General features: G+C 37.5%; 1 protein-coding gene across 1 annotated transcript in view; it reads left to right on the forward strand.

Annotated features, from left to right (window-relative positions):
* The window catches only part of Ddr (discoidin domain-containing receptor 2), a 385161-nt gene that overhangs the window by 263240 nt on the left and 96384 nt on the right, over positions 1–25537 (forward strand). Inside the window, exons 6-7 of the mRNA XM_078185212.1 lie at positions 8636–8783; positions 13801–13980. Coding sequence (XP_078041338.1) covers positions 8636–8783; positions 13801–13980 — 328 coding nt within the window. The remainder of the gene's footprint in view (positions 1–8635; positions 8784–13800; positions 13981–25537) is intronic.

Genomic DNA, 25537 nt, shown 5'->3' on the forward strand with positions numbered 1-25537 from the left:
GGCCCGCTAGTGGACTCGTCGGTAAGGCTTTCTAGCGGACCCTGCCTTCGGTGAGGGTAAAAGGACGGTTTCGCGGTGTATATAGAAACGGGGACGGTCATAGGTAGCTTTCTTAATATAAATTTCTTTCTCTACAAATCAAAGTTAAGCGCAGCTTTCCTATTGTCAATATTCAAGTAATAAAGCAAAACTATACTCGCAACAAGTATAAGTCTTCTATCGCATGTAGGAATTTATGAATGACAAGAAAGTGCTAGTCAAAATAACTAAGAAAGAAATCGTAATGCAAAGATTTGAAGAAACAAAGAAATTCTCAAAAGACTCGTGCAACAAGTGCAGACGATTTTTATTTCGCGCAAGGAACCGCGGTCTAACGATACAGTTATTGAACACCCGGTATCCAAACAGCGCTGACACATTTTCCACCGCACTCGTCTAGAATCGAGAAGCCATTATCGCAATTAAAACGATGTTATCGGCGAAGAAAAAGTTTCGAGATCGTAGCCGAACGTGTACGGTATGCAAATGATCGGCCGCGGGTCATCGATCGAGCCGCGCGAGAGCTTAGTTCAAGCGTCATTAGCTGGCCCTGGGCCGAACGTGCGGAAGCAAACCCTTTTAACACCTTAGAAAAAGCCCGGCGACACGTCTAATCGCAATAAACGAAGTCATAAATAACCAGTAAAATATACAGGGGAATCTCTGTACAATTGCCACCCTATTCCGCTGCCAGCGGCACAAGAGCGATCCATCTGAGTGGCAAGATATATGGTCACCCTCCAGAATGATCCTCCCTCCTTCAAGCACGGATATCAATTTTATGTGTCGGTAGGACGATATCGGCCTGGCCACCGCTAGCCCGTCCCCGCTCTTGTTTATGGCTGTATTAATTATTCCTATCGCGTATACCTCGGGCTGCTGGCTTGTATTTCTGCGCGCTGCAGTTGCAGTTGTAATGCATCCGCGGTCGGTCGTTCCGAGCTCGCCGATATAACCTCCTCTCCACCTCCAGCAACCTTCCCAGTCCCTTCTCTCTCTCTCTCTCACTCTCTCTCTCTTTCTAATTCTCTCTCTCTCTCTCTCTCTCTCTCTCTCTCGCTCGCTCCCCCACCCGCTATTCTCACCGGGTTGCACGCGCAACGATTTAAGGGGCGCGTTCCATTTGCGTGCCGTTTACAACTCGGTTGCCCGTTTACAGCTGTCTGCCCAATACACCCTTCGCCCGCGTCAAGTTCGCGTCCGCTTCAACGTATGTTCCCCTAATTCCGTGGCGCGTTGATGCGTGGACGGCCGGGGTGTTCGAGACTGGAATCTTGAAGAGCCTGCGGTTCCTTATTAATCTCTTCACGTATCGTTTTAATCGCTGCTATGATTATAAGCAACGTTTATTGTATGTTTTTAGTAGACTATATGCGAAACTGGCATGCGAAATAAAAATTGTCCTTAACCCTTTGCCGTACTATTTTCTTCATAGTTACAAGGATAAGCAATTTTTTCTACTGCAATAATTTTTTAGAAGGAAAAGGACAAATATTTATTGCGTTTGTCTACATTTGAATGGTTAAATACCGATATATAATATAATATAATATTATTATTATTATATTATAATATTATAATATAATACGGAATAACATTTGCACTTAACATGATATTAATAGAAATCTCTATGACGAACCAGAGTCGTCAAAATACGGTGAGGGGTTAATAATAGCAAATGATAGCAGGATAGATATAAATATGTTTCTTCCGTTGATAAATGTCTAAGTTTATTAAAATGATCTATTGATTTTTGTTGTAAATACATATAATTCTCAAGTTTGAAGTTTTAAGGAGTTAATGGGTTAGGATTGTAATGGCGTGAGATTTTCGAAAATTTTGTCTTATGTTGTAACATTTGATGTATGGGTTCGTGACACAATGTTAAGTTAATCTATAATCACTTTATAATTTATTTCTCTTGTGTTCCTAATAGATTACATTTACATTACATACATATTAATAATATTATTTATTAATAGAAAGAAATATATTTACATTTAACCTAATATTATTTATTAATAAAAGAAACATTTATATTTAACCGCAGCCATTTTCTATTATTGAAGACATTTCTATTTTGCATACAAATCTGCAGTCTAGCAAAAAGTATATAATAACTAACTCTAAATAATCTTAATAGAAAATTTGATCAGTAAACTATACTCACGTTAATAAATAATGGCAGTCCTTGTTTCTCGCAATGATGAAAAAGACTTTACGCTACTATGATTCATTAAAATATTGACAATTTAAGTGGTGAAGAGCAAGAATTCGGCGCGGCAAAGTTTCTGACGAATATCACAAAGCTGCCGTGACTTTGTTAACGAAGATTTAGGACACAATCAGCAACATCGGCATCGTAAGACTTAATTTTCATGCTCATCGAGTTAGAATCTCCTGGGGGATCTCTTGTAGTCAATTCCGCAACTACGGGGGTCGCTGGAATCTACCTTCATGGCGGGGAGTCGTCGATATTGGATCCTTGTGACCTCGAGTTCGTCGGTATTGGCTTCCGCGACGCGACCGGCCCGATATTGGATCCTGTGACCCTGAGTCGTGGACGCTATGTCCGGTGAACTTGAAGTTATCAGCAGTCGCTCACAGGTCAACGGAATCATTGACTCGGATCACTGTCCGTCACTTTGTCCTACCTCTTCCTTTTATTTTACTATCCAAATTGAAATACCGACACTGGCACCGATTTGACTTAAAAGCGGATCATTTTTCACATAATTTATTTGTCCATTTACTTGCTAATATTTATTTATATTGACTCATACTACTAATTATGGTTTGCCAGACCTTCTTCTCTTACTTTGCAATGTAAATTGAAATATAAAATTGAGATACGAATGTATAAACTTTCTACTTAATATTGGTGCCGCTTTTATTTTATTAATTTCTCTATTTATTTCTTCAGCCCTTAATACCACTTAATTAATGACTCATTAATATTAAAATCCTAACATTGAAACTGTTTCGAACGAAGTTTAATTCACTTTCATTTCATTTACTTTCTGACATAATCGTTGAAATGTTAAAACATTTTTAATAAAATATATATTAAAATAAATGAAAATATATATTACAATAAAATATTTTTACATTTTTAATATTATCCAAGGTAAAAAAAGACAATTTTGTACGGATTCCTAAAACATTGAATAACATTCACGTTTAGTGTGCTCTGTGTGAAAGCTCTACCACGAGCACTCTTTAACATTGCGAAAGGGTTCAGCAAACGTCATCGAAATATTTCCCGAAAGAGAACCAACCGGAGAATATAGGTCTTTTCTTTTCTTCGAATCGCAATCTTTTTATTCCGGAGGATTCTCGGTACCGCGACCTGATCCCGGCTAGTATCCTCAAATAATCTTTTTTTTCTTACAATATCCAGCTCAGGGAAGCGATTGCAGCTTTGTCGTCGATTCTCGGGCGCGATACATACTCCGATGCGAATAAAGCGTCTCGAAATTCTTCCGCTTCCTTCGCTCCCGTCTCGCAGATGCGACAAGCGCATCGTCGGATTTCATGGAAACGGCACGAATCCATTTAATATATCAGCCTCCGCGCTGTTAACACGGGGGGGAACGCTAGAAAATCGTTCGATCTATGCGAAAAGTCTTGACGAAAATCGCTTTTCAAGCACACGTCGTGTCGCCCCCCGACGATTCAAGCTCGCCCGGCTCGATATGCCTCTCCGCTGTTATTGATCCGGCCAACGGACGAAAATAAAGACAGTGTCGTTACATGTAAACGAGAAAAACGATGCACGCGAGAGAGAGAGAGAGAGAGAGAGAGAGAGAGAGAGAGAGAGTCTACGAATATACGTAAAGTATATATGATGCAGTTAACCGCAAAACCGTGGAGGAGTCACCCAGTGTCACAGTTGACGTTGAATTTCAATTACTGGAGTCTGACAAGGTACAGGGGAGCTTTATGTTGGATCAGCGTATTTTAGATTACTGAGTTTTACGAACGCTCGAAGTTTGCGCCGAGTTTGATACGAATTCACGAAGTAGGAATTTGACTTACATAGTCTTGAAAGTAATAGAGTATTAAACTGCGAGGGCAAAGTGAATCCAAGTAGGTAATTTCAAGGTAACTTCGGGCTGAAGTGATTGCGGCCAACGAAGCGATATTTAAATAGCGCGGCCGGTGAAATATTGTTTCTTCCGCGTATTTTGCTAATGCGATAAATAATAATTGAACGGATCGTCCGTATATTTGACTCGTAAACACGAAATAAAACTGAACAAAACTGAACTGGGACAGAATTTATTAATATATTTTTCATGATTGTTAAAAATAGCTAGATATATATATATGCAGAATTTAAGAAGATATTCTCTATAATTTTTTCGCGATTAAAGGACTATAGAAATAAATTTCCCGATTTTATAAAAACCATCTACCGCAAAGTGTTTAAAATTTCACGCCTTGAATGTTTTTTAAAATGTATCGTTAAGTCGATTATATACTGAAAACTTGTGTGCGGCGTGAAAATGTTTACTTCACGCATGCACACGGAAACAATAACGACAACTGTGTTGGGAAATCAATTAAAATTTGTTTTCCTGGCCGCTTTATTAAACTTTATTCCTTTTTAATTGGTCGGAAGTCAATATATTCGTCACTTGCAGTATTTCCCATTAATATATCATAAATTTGGTCAAATATTGACGTAACAATTATCATTCCGTTCGCACAATAAATCTTGTAAAATGTACTGAATCGTTTATAATAATTACAATCTGGATAAAGAGTGAAACTAAACATCGTTGCATAATTTTATGATTAAATATTTTACTCGATCTCGCATGCTGTCACGCTTACAGCAATTCCTCAAACAATTACTAAATTATGAAAACTACAAGCGTGAATTTATTTGCACAATTAAATTAAATTTCGCTGAGATTTATTATTCAATTGGTCCCTCTTCTCCAAAAGTTTAAAGTCATTTAGTAATATTTGAAAAAATATTTCACCGTTTCAAACAATGTCTGAATACTATTTTTCACGCATTGCAAAACAGACAGAAATTAAATAAATTCAGAAACTGAAATTTTATTCAATTTCACGAAATTAATCAAGAATCTTGAATACATTTGTCACATGTAGTAAACATCGTCGGATTCATCTCTGCACCAAGAATGACAATATGAATACGAAAACAAAGGCACAATTCTAGGAACCATAAAAGACCTAACGCGTAGATCTTAGTTATGGAACTTCCTTCGTCGTCTCCGATAACAAAAATATTTGGGCATCCAGTTTCCGGCCGCTAACCGCGTATAAATACCCGCGTCATACTAGGGTTACCTGTACATTCGGCTGTATATCTTATCCACGAAAGTGATGCGCGACCGAGTACGTTGGGTTTCCGCAAGGGAGGAACGTCGGCGAGATCGAATTACAGGCCTCATATATTTTTGAGATCGAATAACAGATACCCGGTTAGAAATTCTAATCCGTCGGAAACGCAAACGAAACGAACCCGATCATCACGAGCTTGTTCCGCCACGTACGTATCCATGTACGTTCCGCTTTTCTCGTACAAATCGCGAGCGCGGAATCTCCTGCACGATCTGTACAGAGTGTCTCAGTAAAATCGAACCACGAATCGGGTACGCATTTATCGTTCCAAATGCGATCGATTTGTCTTTGATCGTTACCCGACAAAATTATTAATCGTTCGTGCTCACTGAAGCAAAAATGAGTAATATGAAATTGTGTATAATAATTAAGAAGAGTATAATGTATATTGTACAATAAAAAAAGATGGTGTTGTAATATATTAATACTTAAATAACGTTCATGAGATTTCAAAGGTAGTTGCTTTTAAAAGTATTATATTCTGCGGAATTACTAAATTTATTTTAAAAAATGTTTTTATAATATATTAGTTCTGAGGTTGATAATGATGTCGATTTTTAATTTCTTATATGGATTCGTTTTTTATTTTAAATTGAGAAAATTGATGGTCTTGGAGTAAGCCTGGTGAGATACTGGATGTTCATTTCAGGTCTTGAACATCTTACGTCCTAAAATGGACGTTGTTAAGACGTCTTATTTCAGGTGTTACAGGGACGTCTAATTTGGAGCGTCTTTGAAACGTCATATAGATGGTTTAAAGACGTTCCGAATTGGATATAGTTTTAGCGTCTGAAACAGGATACTTGGAATATGTCTTCGAGGCGTATTTTACGTTATTTATGTCTTTTAAACAAAGTTAGATAAGTACATTTAAATACAACTCTAAAATGAACGATGCAACTAGAAAATAAAAATAATGTAAATTTTGTTTCTGGGCTTTTTATACAAATTGACGATTGTCAAGAGCGCACCAATTAGCAATTTATTTTCAATAAAAACAGTTTTTTAGCTTTTTATAACATAGCAAATTCTGTTTAATTTCTCAGCTTTTAAACAAAAATGAACAATCTTGGAAGCGGGGATACGATTATTCGTATTGTCTCGCGGCTCGTTTTTATATTTCACCGATTACGTTACACATTCTTCATGCAATGTCTCGTTAACCACTTGCAGTACTTTTATCATCTCAGTTACAATGATTAAATAATTTTCGATTGGAATAATTTCTTAATATTTATAGTGTGCTTACAATTGCTTCGGTGCTTAAATATCAGTGGCAGAAAGGCAGAATTTTATTTCGACTTGAAACGACGAAATAACGTGAGTCAGACTCGTCAAAGTACGCCAAGGGGTTAATTGTAGTTCCCGTGACAGGAAAGACCGTTCAATTTGCATCTGTGAACGCGCAGGGTGGCCCCGTGTTTCTAGGACGAGCTGTACAGGGTAGGCGGTTCGTTCAGGTTCGAATTCGTCGTTTCGAGGTTTGATTCCGAACCTGGACGTTCATATTTCAGCCGGAACCCCCCTTATCCTTCGCGAGGCAACGATGTGGTTCCACTCTGCGGCCATCGATCGGATGAGAGACAGGGGGGGGGGGGGGGGGCCGTGGAGGAAACGAACGACGACCGCTGCTTCCATCCAGATTTAACGCTGGCATTTACATTTAGAAGAGCTCCTCGTCGAGCTGTTGTTTACTAATCGGATCCGGAAAATGGTGCTCGGGAGCCGTGAGATTCGTTCTTAACGCTGTAAACACGATCCAATGACCACCCGATGCTCCGTCTATGGCCGGGCTTAACCGAACCACCGTCTGCGCCAACGCTGTTGTCTCTCGTCTCGTCGTCAAACATCCTTCATCCTTTTTCTCCGCGTTGTTTTACACTTGGACGGATGTTTGGCAAGCAGGGACCGATAGCGTTGACATTCTTTGTCGTCGATTTATCTTTGAATCTTGTCCTCAGTGTCTTCGGAGAAGTTTGTCGGCACAGAAAAGGTTGCTCAGCGTCTTCAATGACAGTTTGTTTAGCTGGTTGATCATGGTCTTTTGAAAATTATACGGAATTTACGAAGTTCTCTTATTCTTGAGAAAAATTTAAGGTTTGACTCTGTTTAGAATATAGTTATTACGGATTCTATTTACTCGTGACGAATTTGCGTATTTATAATCTCAGACGATAGAAAGAATAAAAATATTGAATGACGTCGATATCATACTTTTGTCATACAAAAATTATTAAGAGAGGACGCAACTTTTAAGTTACTTTTATTTTTTGCAACGGAAGTACACAGCTTTAGGAAGCTTCATAATTTTACTCACCGGTCCATTATATTTTAGGAAGGACGCAACTTTTAAGTTACTTTTATTTTTTGCAACGGAAGTACACAGCTTTCTATTTTGCATAAAGACCTGCAAACTACGAATTATAAAACATTCTTAATCCTTAATCTCTTGATGGCTGACGTTTTTTTAGCTCCGTATATAGTTGATGCTTTGAAATATTTAGTATAGGAACAGCTACCATTTCAAATTGCTGACGAACAATTGAATGCATAACTATTTCGATAATAAAGTCAAATTACCACAGACTGTGCTCTAAATTGTAATAATAATAATAATAATAATAATATTCTAAAAATTCTTTTCTAGCAACACAACCAGACAAAGAGAAAATAATGCAATACAAATGCAATATAATTTTTAATGGTGAACTGATTTAACGTTTAATTCGCTGAATGTGAAGAGTGACATCTGTAAATATAGTTGTATAGTTTCCAGAGCTTAAATTCCAGCTTCAAACCGTGAGACAATAGATACAGATTTCAAGATACGTAGTGTGCAATGCTAAATAAATAGGAAATAAGTTAATCTCAAAAGCAAAAAAAAAACGATTATAGCAATTATATTTGTTATAAGAAAACCAAAGAAGATATGAACCAGTGGGCAAACTATCTACATATTAAGTTTAAATAACTAGAAAATCTTGCTTATTGTTATTTTGTAACAGATTGCAGATATACTTATCAAAAATTTTAAAAAAATTTCAGCTAGTTTACCGATGCATTTCCGTCGTAGGAACGCGCAATATTTTCCCGCGAGTAAATTCAAACAACGGGAGCGAAAATGTTTGTACGCGTTGTCAACAGAGACATTTATTTTTATCGGTGGTAGTGTAAATATGACACGCGATAAAACGGACGGCAATTTCTTGTTTTGCAGCTTCTGGCGGGAAACAATAATCCGTACACGGAGAAGGAGCAGGTCTTCGATCCAGCCATCGTGGCGACGAAAGTCCGTTTCATCCCGTATACCTCCCATATGCGGATGGTATGCATACGAGTGGAGCTTTATGGCTGTCCATGGACCGGTGAGTAAAATTTAAAGCCACTCCTCTATACGCCCGCTATCCTCCGCGTCTCCTGCACTTATTCGCGACAAACTGTCCGCAGAGAAGGATTGAAAACTACGACCGGATAGTTTTCGCACATTTTCGTCGCTGCCGCAACATTTCTGCGTTTCCTGAAATCAAAAAATTCCTCGCGGTGGAAGCATACATTTTTCTTACATTTGTGACGGCTGCATTTTCGTTATATTGTTTATTGTTTAACGTCTTTTAAAATTTAATATCGAAAATATAGAGAACGTTAATTATTATTATATAATACTATATTAACATTTACGTCTCTTGTACTTTTTGAACATGACTTTCAAGTGAAATCTTTTCAGAATTATTATTGGTATTTTTATTATAGAATAATGATGAACACATTGAAAACACGACGAGAGAGATTTATGGGGTCAAAAGTCACTCGCAATCGTGAAATGAGGCTTTGTATAAAATGTAAATCGTGGCTTTGTTTATGAGTTAATAACGAAAAACACTGGCCAATGGGAGGCAAGCTCGGTTAGCGCGAGGAGTCTGAGCTAACGACTTCAGTTACTCCCATTTCTGAATAGTAATACATTTTCCGAACACACTGTATAAGATTCGAAAGACAGCGTTACGGCATTTTCAAGTTATTATAATTGTTGAAGAATGAAATACATGCTATATAAATATTATCTCTTGAATCTCAACAATTTTGACAATTTCTAATCGAATACAACAAAAGGTATTGTGACAAAAATTGTACTATTTCTAACATTTCGAAAAAAGCACGTGTTACTACTAAAAACTGATTAGAAACAGAAAGAATACCTTTTGACAAGATCAATTGAATAAACAATTACTCGAAACCATGAAAAAAGAATGCGACACTTGTGTAGAAATTGATAATGTTTAATTCTTTCTTTCAAGCTTATTGTATCCCTCTCTACGTTTCAATAATCAAATTTGTATCAGATGCGGAAACAATGAATATTCAATTAAATCACAGTTTTCGCTATTTTTTGTTTGCGTAGCCAACTCCAAATATTCTCCATTGAAACTCAATGGATACGGTAACTAGTTAAAAACAGAGTCAGCGTTAAGTGGATTTTCTACCCGGCGTCGGCTGCATTCGTATTCTTAAACTTCGATCGAATAGCAACAACTTCGCCGGTTCGAATCCGGCATTAACGCAGATTTAGTGGCGGCCGCGATTCAAAGAGAGTACAGGTGTGCTTGCGTTAATCCGACCCCGAAACGGTTTGGCGAGCCGAGTGCCGGTATGCGCGTAGTCGTTGCCTCGAAATCACGGTTATAAGTATCGATATTACTGGCGGGTATCGATGCTGCTTCTAATTGCTTACATGGCAAAAGGTATTTACATCGGAATACTCGTTTGTAGCGAAATAGTGATACGACTTTATCGCGGCTTGCGGTTATTAAATGTTCAAAAGAAAAACTTGTGGTTATAGAAAACTGCCTAAGCGATTTTAATGGACTTGAAGCGCCTCACACATTTCATATTTCCTAACTTTAATGTCATATATTTATTTTTCGCATTTTACAAGTTTCATTTCGCTTTTCCCTCAAAATCATACTAAATATTATGCTTGAATTACAAATAATTTATTTTGGCCAATTTATAACAAGATTTTCTTGGCTTTTTCGAATTTAATAACAAGATTTACAATAGTTCAGTATAATTAACTAATGTAATATAAAATATATTTTGTAGTATATTATTTTGAGATAGTTAGAAAAATTTGAGTATTAAAATTATTAGAAGAAATTTACAAATACGTACTTCGTTATTTAGAAAATAAATAATGTTTCCATAGGTAATGTCCGTTAACTTTTTAAAAATAAGTAATCTTAAGGAAAATAACTAAGATATTTCTTCCAACATATAGTATTTTCATTTCGTATTATTTTTGTATTGTATTCATATAAAATTGACTTCAATTAATCGTGCAATACCTTTAATGAAAATTTAAGTATAAAAATAAATATATATGTATATATTTCAAATTTAATAATACTTCTTGTAAAAAGTATATAACAACTTCTAGTGATACCATGGATTCGTCATTCGAATGCAAATAGTTAAATAACAACGCAACTTGAAAAACCTTTTCTTTCTTTTATTCAATCCAAATAATTTTTCCAAAGAAGGATTTCCCAGATAAGGATTCAGCATGATCCACTGTTCAGATTCCAAACCATCCACGAATTAATATTAAGCGAACGGAATATTTTCATTCGGTCGTTGTCGCATCGTACAATAGCGCGAGCGTAAACGACTGCGGTATTATATATATATTCAATTCCGGCAACGAGCAATTACCGTAACAAAACAAAAATATTTTCCATATGCTGGTCCTCCCACTGCCTGGTGATTCCCAGTTGAAATTACTGGATACTACCGTGCGTGTGCGACACAGAACGGCACGGCACACGTGGCCGGCATACATTTCTTGGCGCATTTTTTCTTCCCCACCCACTCTGCCGGTTGCCCGCTGCGTATGCAGCGAATAACACCATGATAAATACGTAGATGGCGTTTTTACGGCGCATGAAATTTATCGTTGATACTGTTATCGGGAAGGGGCTACCGAGAAGTGAATTCGCCGCGCCATTTGGAAAACGCGCGCGCGCGCGCCTGTTGTTCGGCCCGCGATTGGATATTTCGAACTCCTTACGGCGGCCATCCGTGTGAACCGATTAATTGAATCTATTGTGTTCGAACGGAAACTGAAAGGCATTCATGCAGTCTGTTTATTGTGGTAATTTTGCAAATTAGTATTAGTAAACCAGCTGGATCATTCAATATTCAACTATTATATACAATACTTGAGAAAATAATTTATTGAAATAATTTGATATTAACATGAAACAATTCCACTAGCTTTCGAAATTAATATTAATTGTAATATATTGCACAAAATAAATTTCATTATCATTATTAAAACGTAACGCGAGAGTGGATTAAATAATTTTAAACGTTATTGCATTGAAACAAATAATTTATTAATCCTGAAAATGGATTTGCACAGGTGCAAACTAACATTTAGCTGTCGGCGCTTTATAATTTGAATCCAGCAACACTTTATGCTCGAAGCAATCAAATTATATTAGTAACAGATTTCATCTGTGACTTCCGATTAAATTCGTAACCTCTATCGGTGTAGTAGTAATCGAGATACAACTAACTGATTACGGATATATTCGCCCAAGTAAAGTGTTGAAACTTGTACGGCGAACGTCTCTTAGCAAAGTCTGGCCGGTTCTCCAAGCTATCGTTTCGACGTCCAATAAATCATTTCTCGTTGGTCCTACGGGAAAAAGCCAGGTAGGAACGGTACCTTTTTATTGGCTACGATTCTGGCATCGATGAAGATGTATAAAGATTAAATTACGGCACGGACGGTTTCCTGTTTTTCTTTTATATATAATTATTGAATATATATTATATTGAATATATTACATTTAGTTTCGTTTAACAAATTTTAGATCAATTTAAAATGTCTGAGAAAATTATAAGGTGTCAGGAAAATGACGGAAATTGTATATTTGTATGTATATAACAACGGAACTGATTGAACGACGATATCTGGGTCCACTGCGACCCAGATGTGGAAGCCCTCATCTAACTTTTCAGCTTCTGTCGATTAACTGAAACTGTAATTTATTCGCAAGAAGTTTGCGAACTAGGTCAACTCTTTCGTAGAAAATTTGACAAAGAATGTATATTATAGTAGTGTATGGAAAATCGCATGGACCTGGAATATTATCAAAATTATCTGTACTCCCTAAGAATTTCTACAAATACGACCAGCTTGCGATAATTTCCTTGCAGCGCTCAAACCCTTTATTAATTTATTACTGTGTTTCGTGTGGCAACTGTCTCTGCCCTCAAAAAGCCTAGACTACTGTGGGCGCACATGTCTGGCGGTTATAAACAATTAGTCAATTTTATCAGATATTATTATAACTATTATTAACGATTGTATGAAACGTAAATTTTATTTTTACGTTAAAATTTATTTTTACGAACATTTATTAACTGTGAAAATATATGTTAAAATTGAAATATTGCATCGAAATTATGATTTGTCCAATATCGCGTATAGTTGGATTTCTATTAATGACACGTTATACATCATTTCTCGTATATTTTCTCATGTCAATTTCTACTCGGATCCTAAAATTTATTTACCACTCCTGGCGTTTAAAACAATTAGCGTGTTACCAAATCATTTCAACAACGCAATCACGATTTCTTTAAATTTCTTTACTTAAATCGAATTTCTTTCAATATCTCAAAGTGGTAAATTATTCTTGTAATTGGTTTTGAAATCAGAATATCAGGTCTACGGGAAATGATGTATAAAATGCATCACTGAAAAGGTCCAACTGTACATGGCGTTAAATAAATGATAATTTTATTGCAATATTTTGATCTTGATATAAATTTTTTAATTTAAACAATATTTATACTATATTCTCTCTAAACAAGACGCTTTGCTTTATCTCATTTCTATCAAAAGTTCTTCAATTATTACTTACTAACTTAGTAACTTTGCTCCACTGTACATCGTTCTTAGTATAATTTGCAGTTAAATTATACCATGAGCAACGTGCAAAATAACCAAATTGTAAAAAAACAATTGTAAAAATCAAAAAATGTCAGAAATGGGATAAAGCGAAGTACCCTTTGAAACACCGAACCCCATTCTCAACCCCTCAATTCCGCATGCGAGTGACTTTCGGGACACCCTCTACATGAAAATTTCCCGTCGCCCAAAGGTTCTACCAGTCTGGCGTAAAGAACCGTCGAGCTTCGAGGCTTCGTACGGGCGTCTCCGCGCGCTTATCCAGCCGGAATCTTATCACGTATCGTCGGAAATAAAATGTCGGTAGCATTGCCACGTGCCGTCACGATGATGCATAGTTTCGGAGCATGCCGGCCCGCGCGGATATCTGGGTAACGTGACGCGGACTTTTGCTTTTGTTGCAGAGGGCCTGGTGTCGTACTCCATGCCCCAAGGAATTAAGAGGGGCTCGGAGGTTGACCTTTCCGACAGAACGTACGACGGCCGGGAAGAAGGAGGTTACCTCTCCGGGGGACTCGGTCAACTTGTCGACGGGCAAAAGGGTCGTGACAACTTCAGATTGGACGTCGGCGGTAACGGGAAAGGTGAGCTGCTTCGTGCTGGAATGAGATTAGCGTTAGAGCCTGATCGTGTCTAGATTAGCGTGATAGAGCCGTCACGGCTACACTCGCGAGTTACCCGCTCGTTGGCAGACTTATGTTGTTCTATCCTCTCCTACCTCCGTTCCGGCCAACTGTTCCTTTTTATCCGTGCGAATCACCGATCTCTCTCTCTCTCTCTCTCTCTCTCTCTTTCTCTACCGACGATTGGATGCCCCCGGCCGATGATGCTTTAATTGAACCAACTTTTCCTCGCGTTTCAGTCGCGGGAATTTCACGCCACGGAGACTGGCTCGATTCGGAAATGAACGAGGCCAGGCCCCGTCTATGCTTGTACATCAAAACGTGACAGCAACTCGGAAAGTTATGCGATTGTATCTGTAGGCGTCATGTTAACGTTTTGATTTCCGCGTCAACCGTATATAAGCGTGACGGAATTATTTGCGCGGATTTGACAATTCCTTTTTATTCATATTATTTGGGAATATGCGTGATTGATATTAATATGTGGTTTATAATACTTAGTTTATTTAATACACTAGCGTGAGGTTATATACATATAGACGCGGCAAGCTTCAATGATCTACAACTCGACAATCGATGGCAGCGCGCTAATCACAAACGGTAGACAGCGCGGCGGTACGGCCATGTGCGGATGAAGAGCAATATTTAACCCTTTCGCTTCAGCTGTCCAGTCCGCCGAAGTACTGTCACTGAACGGAAGCGCGCCGTGAATATCTGCAGTATGTGTTGTTACTGTACATACGTTATCCTGAGTATTAAATAACTATTTTGCCGAATAAAACAATCTTTGCTACAATATAATGAGTATAATTTACATCTTTGATATGAAAACATTTATAATTTACAATTATAACTTTTATAACTTACCCACGAGTCTAACACGAGTTTCTAACGATTTTTATGACGATCTATCATATTTTCCTGGTTTGATCGGGATCGTAAAACGTAAGAATGTTGGAAGGTAATTGCTATCACATCTTAAGTTTTTAATTCTTGATTAAATGAAATACGTTTTAATTTTAGGAAATTTTTGAGCTCGTTGGCGTGACCAATCGGTATAAATAAATAAAATTATACCGAGAAGGAAATTGAAATTATTCGGGCCGTTAAGCTCAACGATAATTTTGTTATGTGGCTTTCCTATTTCTTAGTTTCACAGTTGTTGCAATTATGAAGATCCTATCTTAAGGAACGATTGAAGAAATTCTTCTGTTCAAGTTTAACCAGTTAGCTATAGCACCTTAATTTTAGAGGCGCGCTCTTAAGATTTTCCTAAGCGTTAAATAAAATCTGTTCTTGACAAGACAATGGTAAAAAAAATTCTATTATTTATACCGGTCATCACATGGACGCCGGATATATCCGGCACTCGTACCTCAAAGGCTTAAAGTCTAAACTTAATCTCGATCCGATTTAAGAAAACCAAAGCTCCAACAAGCTCCAGTACACTATACAGTTAATCAGCGTGCCGTGAGAATCCTCGGGTAAGACTGCGCCAATGAGTTGGCACCGGTATGTTAAAGCAAAGCCGAAAAAATTGTGTCGGAAGTTTAGGGTGCAGGGAAATCATGGAACTTCTTGAACCGACGCCAGATAATCTACAGAGGCGTTCGAGAGCGGTCGGTCAGCGATGAACTCGCGTAGGGGGGTGGATTCGTCGTGGCGTCTTTCCGGGCTCGTAGTTTCGAGCGAAAATAAAATTTGCCTTCGCGTCGAATCCAGGTGTGTAGGCCAGGGCCCGGAGATAAGAGAATCGTCGTAGGAACCGTCGCGCCGGTGGACTGAGAACTCGGACCCTCGGAGGCAAACGTGTTCCATGCCGTACTCGAATCTGTTCCAATTTACATTTATATTGAACCGCGGGCTAGACTGCGAGCCACACGGCTGTTTACCGGCTCCCAGGATACATTTGTGTCTTTCCATTTACGCGACCGGGACAGGCCGGCCCCCCGCTACCCGGCTACCTACTCCAGCTTCTTAAACTTTTAAACCCCGTCGCGTCGAGACTGCGTGCACCCTCTCTCCCGACTCTCTTTACACCGAGCCACACGGTCTCTCCTCGCACCGAGAGAGCCCCAACGTTCCGCCTACTGGATTTGATTACGCTCTAAACTGCCGTCGACTGCCTTACCCGATGGTAATTTCCGAACTGTTTGTATTATATGACATTAATGCAGTCTATTCTTTTTAACACCATGCGGTATCGCTTCTTTCATGCTGTGATTGGCACTTGTTCGTACTTAACCCCTTGCCGTATTTTGACGAATCTGGCTCGTCATACAGATTTACATTAATGTCTTGTTAAGTATTAGGACCTTGAATAAGTTCTCGCTGTTTTCTTCCCAAAATAAAAGCTCTATTTAAAATATAACTAAGATTCTGGGCGATAAACGTATTAACCCTTTCCCTCCGACAGTCGTATATATACGCCCTCGAAGAATGCCCATTTATATACAAAGAGCGTATACATATAAACGTTCATACCATATATATATACCTTTATTCCATACTTTACACGAGATACTTTTGTTAATCAATAAACAGTTGACTATAATATTTAGATAAATAATTTATGATTATAAAATTTTATATTTTAAAAAGTGAAGTGATATTACTAAATATAATAAATATCATTGTAAAGAGGAACAAGTGTTAATTAACGCAGTGAAATAAATCATAGCGCAGAGGAATTAACGTGAAGAGGAGAACGGTGAGTCGAAAGTAGTGTAAAAGCGCGAACAGATAGATTCGCGACGCGCGTAAAGTAGTTGAAAATCACGCTGTTGCTTCGAAATCGCCGGAATTCAGCGGGATCTCTGACCGGGCGCAAAGTGACAACGGCGAGGCATCGACGACGACGACGACGATGCGCCAACCCTCTTTACGAGCGCCATTCGCTCGGTCGTATAGTTCCAGGGCGGTTTAAGTGAGAAAATCATCAGGCTGCGAGTTCCAGCGGCGATATACGCGCGCCGGTGTTTATCTTACGACCCTTCTGAATGTTCGGAATTGATGGTAGATAGCGGCCGAAGGCGGCGTCGTCGGCGGCGACAGGAAACTGGAAACTATTTACTCGAGGGACGCGATATTAAGGGTGGGGCTTATATGAAAGCGGATAGATCAGACCGATATAATGCCGCGCGGTGCACACGGGTCTCGAACATTGTTGAGGGTACCGGAAAGGACTGTGTCACAGGAAAATCCGAAGCCGAAAGGGGTAGGAGCGCGGATACCGAATTGAAACGGAACGATTCAGACCCTCCTAAGTTTTAATAAGCTCGATGGTCCCTCGCCGCGTCTGCTGCAACAGCCCAAGAGAGCAGAGCCGCCCCCGTTCCTTCGATTCCCTTACGACAATGTCGAAATGGAGCCCGGCCTGTCCCGGCGTGCTCAAGGAACCCTCGTTTCTTTTTCCGACCCCTTTTCTTCTTTCATCCGGCCACCCTGTCGCCGCCGCCGCCGCCGCCCTTCCCTTGGAGAATTCGTCGAGAACGAGAGATAAAAGTGTGCAGGATTTATAGCGTAAAGAACGGATCTTTGTGAGCTGGCGCAACGACGGTGTACAGTGTATTAACTTCTAGCTATCTTATGAACCGAGGCGCGGTGATCCGATTTAAAGAATTCGATGGTACATATTTAATGAAAAGTCCATTTTTACAAATTGATGATTATTCCATTTATATGGCTTTAAAAAGATCTACGGACCTCGAAAATTAAGAAATTAATGAAAATAATATTTTAGTTACTATGAATATTTAAATGTGAACATTTCAAGTCGAACGTTTTAAGAATAGAATATTTCCACCGATGGAACTCGCATTCTTCAACATGTCCTGTGCTCATGGTGTCACATATTTTCGCTCATTTTATGCTACAAAGCTCGTACTTCCCAATAAGGAATCATATATTTTCTAGTAATTACTAACAATAAAATGTGAAACAAGTAACACTGTGAAACAAGTAACACTGTGTAATATGTGACATATATAAAAAATTCCCTATGTTAGTATAACTTTTAAACTACGGCAGCCTTCGTCTTTTGGCAAAGAAATATATTTTGTATACAGTTTACTTTAAATAACTGTGAAAAAATCATATCTCTATAGAAATTAATCTAGAAGTTATGCTAAGTGTTAACTTAGACTCTTACACTATAATAACGAGTCAGACTCGTGATAAAAATTGTATGCATGATCCACGAAATATGAATATTATTAATTTATTTCAAATCGAAACCAAATTTAAGTCTTCTTTTATCAAAGTAAAGAAGCGAAAGTAAATAAAGACAATACAAGAAATATGAATTGTCTAGTCCTATTTAAGAAAGTATTAAGAATAAATAGTTCTTAATTAACACAGCATGAAAAGAATCATAGTGTAAGGGGTTAATAACTAAAAATAAAATTGACCAGTACGTATAGTACCCAAACGTATACTATATAATATAGGGGATCAGAAGTGCTGGTGGGTAACATCCATGATGACGCGGAGTGCAAACGGTTAATTTCGTAGTGGGGCGACGTTTAAATAAACTGTAAATCTCGCGATAGGTGATTAATTGAAATCGGTAGCGTCTGGTAAGTCCTGCGGTAATTAAACTTGCGAATTCCAAGATAGTAGGAGCAATCGTCCGTAACTCGTGTGTTGGCGGGCGCGAACGAAAAACACAGCTGTCAGCGTGCTGACGTTTCGCGCGCTCCGGCTCCGCCATCCAGACTTAACTAAACTTCCGGCGGTTCATCCCGGGAATGGCGAGGCAACCGTAGTATTCCCGAATTCGCGCATGCGGCCGAAAGTTTGGCCAGGAAACCGCAGCCACCGTCTAGTTTAAAGGCGGAAATTCAAAGCGGACCGCGAAAAGTAACGGAGAACTGCTTCGGAAAAACGCGTAACTCGCGGTGCCGCGTCGCGCGCCGACTTTAGGGTTATTGCAGTCCATTTTCAATCCGTTCGGTCCCGCGGGACGCGTGTGCACCAGTCCATCTACCCGAATTCCGTGTAATCCAATGGCAGAATGCGTCAAATAACTGCCGTTGCGGCTCGCTGCCACAGGACACTTCCGGTCATCGAAACGCGTTTCGTTACCCTTGCTGCACCGACACGTTCGAAATCATACAATTTGGGTGATTGGGAGACATATCTGATAGTGCGTAATCAAAGGTCAGAGAGAGAGAGAGAGAGAGAGAGAGAGAGAGAGAGAGAGAGATTATGTGATCGAAACGGTACATGGAAGTATCAGTATGTCCCATAAGTTCCTTTCTTTTTTTATGTGAAATTAATAGACGATATTTGTTGTTTAACCCTTTGACTACTGTTGGCGCCTATTGGCGTCCGACACATGTTGGCTTCCTGGTACTGTGGGCCCCAATTAGCGTTCAGATCAAATTTCACCTGTGTCGCCCGTTTATTCTCAAAAGTTTAAAAACCAGTATTCAATAAAAATACGATAAAAATTATTTTAAAAAGAAATATAGTCCATACTAATTTTGCATTGAATCATATATAATAAGATTGATGCTGTATTAACCGCCAGCATTCAGAAACTTTTTTTGTATCTAAAGTGACACGTTCGAATTTGCCGACAAATTAAATAGTTCTTTATCTATATCGCATTTCTTCAAACATTTGAATTATATATTGATATCTTTTATGCAAGTACGAATTTTGTCATAAGTGAAATATGTAAATAGTACGGAATATTTAACAAAGTATATATGACAGTTTTTGAGCGAAAAATGAAAAGTTAGTTATTAATTACCAATTTAATATTACTGTGATCATTTCTAAGTAAGTTATTCTATTACAACAATGTAGAAACATGAACAACGCCGTATTAAACAATTTAACCTAATTTATTATCCATGCTTGTGCGTTGCTCGTATTTTTATTTTTACGCTTCTTTATAATATTTTCAGCCTAATTTATTATTCGTGTTCGTGTATTCATTCGCGAGCAACTTTTATTTCCAGCGCCGGTATAAATAAAAATGTATCCCGATACAGTTTTCCAACAGTTTTTTTCCCGCCGATCGTCGAAATTTTCGAGATTTTATCCGAACGTCGGTTAGTGCCCGACGCGATGTGAGAGTCGAATGAAAATTGATTTCCCTCGTTGAAGCATTAAAATGCAGGCAACATTGCATTTAATTTCTCTTTATATTTTATTGCCTTTTTATGATTTGCAATATAAATGCAGAAATATTCGCAATTTAATGAATACTTAATGACGATCGCCGCGAATTCAGAATTTTTCCGGGGAATTCACGAACAAATTTGTCTCATTTATTCACAAATTTATCGAGGATGAAACGGTGCTTTATTAATTTTGAACCGACTTTCATTCTTTTTTTTTTTATTTCGATGCGATACGCGCGCTTGTTTGTGTTTCATATAAATGCACGGATTCTACAATTTAATCCCAAAACGATCCTCTTTTATTACGACACAAGCGCGAAGTGGTCTTGATAATTAAAGTATTATTTATTATTATCAAAATATAAGAAAGAAAACAAAAATACTTATTTTTTCATAAAATGCGATATGAATTAAAACGGTCAGAAAACTCTTAATGTTTGATTATTTATGGACACGTTTGCGGCAAATAATAATTCCATAGAGTCGCCAGTAACACTGTCGAGTGATCATAGAGTTAATGATAACATATGTTTAAATAAAAGTAATAAACCAAATTCTTTGTTGGCGTTGCTAGGATTTAGTTGATCGGTGATTACTTTGCTGCATGGTAATTCTGCCCTATTATATGGAACTGACGCTGACGGTGTTTCACATTTGGGTGAAGGTCTCCGGTTACCTTGGGTGATTAAACTTTTACCACACTATCGTAAAGTTACAGCGCTCCGTGACGCTGGATAGAGTCAGCAACTTGAATTACTAACCATCTAGGAACTACACTCTACTATTAACATGTCGACAGTTCGATCCAAACAGAAGACTATAATATTCATCGATCACGTAAGGGGGTACGAACTCATACGTTCAACTACCCAGACATTCTGTATTAAATGTTAAATCACCGTGCTTCGAGTAATCAGAAGCTTTACCTTATCAATGCGCCATCCGTCAGTGAGATGGATTAATTGAAACTATCCCCTTGCTGATTATAATTAACTGTAGTTAAAATAGTCATTAATCCCATTGCAACATCGCAAACGAAAATCAATCTCTTCCTTTCAAATATGTTTATTTAATTTCGCATTTACTTACTGGTAATTAGCGAGTGAGATTACAATTGCAGGGTATTTATATATATATAGATCAAATTTATACAATAATTTTTGTTTAAATTATTACATTAATTTCTTGAGCAAGATTCTAAATTTCTTATATTCTTCTAAACAATTTGGTTTTTTCTATGACATAAATTTTGTTGTTTTTAATAGTACTTTGTCAATGCATTTTGTAGTATTAATATTAACTTTATTGTTAATTAATTATTTATGTATTATTAACGTTCGTCCTATTTTGAAGAATAATGTTTTACACCTGTTCTATCATTGGTTTCAAGGCGCAAGCATAATTTATTAAATATGATATAGCTATACGAGTATAATAAGTTTTTATTTAATTTCTGTTTTATGTAATTAATCGACACATGTTATGCTGCCGCAAATTTATTATTACGGAGAACATGGAGATATGGAGTAACTATTAACCTGTGGAATTCGCGTGCTAATTATCATCAGTTTATCAGCGCTATTTTTATAAAGAAGATACATATATTGGGAAACTGATTTTCTCGCTTAATTGCGTTTTGACCTCTCTTGAATATCAGACTATTGTTGGTTAGCATTTGTTCTGTTACGTATTAGCGGGTATGTGTTGTAAATTTTTATAATCTGTTTCGCATCAATAAATATGGCAGTTAGCAAATATTATCTATGAAGTGCTATCTTTAATCTTCGGAATGGCGGAACGTATAATTTATTCTGATAGTGATAGTGGTAGTGGCAGAGAACTTTTAATGTAATCACCGTGTAGTAAAATGACTATGAATAGATTCCTTTTACTATTTCTTGTTAAATGAAATAATCACCATTTCTGAAAATGTAACAAAATACTAATAAAAATTTCTTTTCCTTACGAGGCATTACACTATAGTTAATACAGACTAAAGAATGTATAGTATATTTTGGAAGTGAATGCATTCATAGTAGTCATTATGAGAAAATCGTTCAATTATTAGTACAATTATATTCAATTATATTGACTGTTCCAATCGTGTAAAGTATTGTTTGGATGAGTACAATTAAAACATTTTCATGATAGCATCTGTTTAAATTTTATTCTATATTGTAAGAAACGGAGTCAATTCTCTGTTACAATAGAAAATCGAGCTAATTTTGAACTAATCTGGAACTAGTCTTGAGCTAGCCTTGAGCTCGTCTAGAGCTAGCTTTGAGCTAATCTTGTGCTAGTATTGAGCTAGTCTTGAGCTAGTCTTAAGCTAGTCCTAAATTAGTCTTGAGATAGTCTTGAGCTTGCCTTGAGCTAGCTTTGAACTAGTCTGGAGCTAATCTTGTGCTAGTCTTGAGCTAGTTTTCAACTATTCTTAAGTTAGTCTCGAGCTACTCTTGAACTAGTCTTGAACTAGTCTTAAGCTACTTTTAAATTAGTCCTGAGTTAGTTATGAGCTAGTCTTGAACTAGTCTTAAGCTAGTCCTAAATTAGTCTTGAGCTAGCTTTGAGCTAGTCTTGAGCTAATCTTGAGCTAGTTTTAAGCTAGTCTTGAGATAGTCCTAAGCAAGTCATTATACCCTATGGGAATAATATTGTGTAGTCCAGTGATTGCATATACACAGGTAAACTTCACTTGTTGGTTGATTTGTCTTAAAATTGAGTACTAGCTCCTGACGCGCATCAAATCAACGTACATCGAGAGAATATTGTACTGATTGTGCGCCCGTAGGTGAGACCCGAGAAACTTACGCTCTCAGTAATGTATTCATTACAAATACAGTTATGCAGTCCGCGAGAAACTTCTGAGAGAATGAGAGAGATAGCTATAGAGATAGAGGGAGATGGAGAGATAGAAAGAGACATAGAGAGAGAGAGCGCAAGAGAGAGAGAGAAAGAGAAAGAGAGAGAGAGAGAGAGAAAGAGAGAGAGAGAGAGAGAGAGAAATAGAAATAGAGAGAAACAGAATCGGGAGAATGCCGGAATGGATGACCTCTATTTTTTCCTTCATTTGTAGAGAAAGCTCCGGAATTCAATGCAGTCACAGATTGCGCGAAACGCCTACTATTTCGCATTCAGCTGGCAATTAATTAAGGTAACATTCAAAGACCAGCTGTCGTTCGGGCGAAAATAGGTTGCGTGCCAGAACTTTCTGGTAAAAGAGCCTCGTGCAATTTGCAACAAATGCGACCCTGTTGAAACAATTTGTTCGTTTGATGCGAACGCTTCCCGCGCTGTTGGTGCCACGCGCAAACAAATTTCGCGTCACGCACGGGCCACGTGGATTATTTATGTTGCAGATTTTATTGTCTCGTTTATCGAACGGCGGCACGGTACAGCCGTCGATGGACAAAATTTGAAAAACTCGATGTTTCGTATCTATTCATTATTGCGTGCATGATGCGTTAAGGTTCTAGATAATTATGCTTAACAACGGAATGGTCAAACAATCGAGTAAGAGATTCAGTATAAAAGAGTTTACAACGGAACTTGTTTATATTGCCGTAGGATCAGAAAGCAATTTTATAATTTTTATAGAAAATGATGGCCAGGGGTTATATGATCGTAACTAATCGATTTATGTTATTTCTATATAGTTTATATGCAATATAGTAATAACACAAAATATCCTGGAATTCTACGGACAGTACATTTCAATACTATAAATACTCTTTTTGCGAAAAGTGGCTGTTTTCAGAGATACTTAACAGTAAACCTACCGACATTTCATGTATAACTACTCGGACCATGAGCGGTCAAATGACCGCTTCAAAAAAAAACATATGTATCTTAATATAGAAAGAGATTTTAGCCAATTGGAGAGTCAATAAAATATTTTTCTACTGCTACGATAAAAACCCGCTCCCCACATTTCTATTTAGAAAGTTTTATTTACCTTTCATCACATTTTTTACAAATTACAGCATTTTGTATTGCACATTTTACACATACGTATTTTTTACATTTTATACAAATTTTGACAGTAAAAATCAGTTGGTACACATTGAAGTAGAGTCTTTACACTTTAAAACCTGCTAAGCCCCATTGTCTTACCATTTTTGGAAAAAAAGATACAGCTTCTTGAAAATGAATATAAAAATTACAGCCTATTCAAATCGGACTCCACGGGCCGATTTTGGCCTCCTGGCTTTCCGAACGTTTTTGGTGCTTCCGAAGGGTCAAGTTAACAAACGACTATCGCAAACTAAAGAAGAGACTTTGCTCTAAAAAATGCGCTAATTTTCATTATTGTACGGTTTTTTATAAAAGAGTTACGATAGCTCAAAGTTTAACAATATTTCGAGTCCAAGAGGCATCGCTTCACCCACGATTTTCAATATTTTTCGATATCTTTCAGGTCGACAGTAAAAATCAGTTGGTACACATTAAAGTGGAGACTTTGCCCCTTAAAACTTGCTAAGCCCCATTGTCTTAACATTTTTGGAAAAAAAGATACAGCTTCTTAACAATGAATATAGAAATTACAGCCTATTCAAATCGGACTCTTATTGACTTTACAATATCTTATTTGACAAGATTTCCGTCCAGAAGAATCTTTAGCTGTGTTTATTATTGTTTTTGATGAACATTCTTTGCTTAGCTGTCTCTCATTCTGATATTCGGTCCCAAGCTCTTCTGCCAATTGAAATAAAAATTCTGGCCTCGATATTTTTTCACCTATCGTTTCTTTATATAAAATCCAAGTAAAAGAAGTAAAAACTAAAATATAAAAACATGAATCAAACAGGGCAAAATATTGAGACCAGAAATACAAAAAATTGTAAATCATATCACAAAATATTTTTAGCTCTGTTGACTGTGTCGAAACTATCACTTATTTATACCACGTAATAATTTCTATAACACACTTTGAAATTTTGATGCTCTCTATTCGGATCGCAAGACCGTATTTTAGAAGACACAAAGTGTGAAATTAGGTGGGCTGCTTCTTTGGCAAAGATCTTTATTCGAATGACTCTTTCTCTTCGCAAAAGAGAAAGAGTCATCTTTCTCCTCCCATCGACGAACCATTTCATTTCCCAAAGATAGATATCTTATCTCCAAGACATAAACAGTACGCCGCCTGACCAGCGATCATCTCAGAGATCGCTTACAGTATTGTCGTATAAAGAACGCTATGCATTTCTTCCAATCGCGCGTTTTTCTACACTGTAGATCCACAATTACATTGTAGACTTGTAAAACAATTTCTGGAGTGCGCTTATCGAAGAATATAGTCGTAAATAACATGAATTTTTCAAATGGTCAAATGACCGCTCGTAGTAGACTAGACATGCTATAAATTTGTTTTGGAAAGTAAGCAA

This window comes from Augochlora pura, chromosome 7 (genome assembly GCF_028453695.1).
Source record: "Augochlora pura isolate Apur16 chromosome 7, APUR_v2.2.1, whole genome shotgun sequence".
In the NCBI taxonomy this organism is placed as follows: domain Eukaryota; kingdom Metazoa; phylum Arthropoda; class Insecta; order Hymenoptera; family Halictidae; genus Augochlora; species Augochlora pura.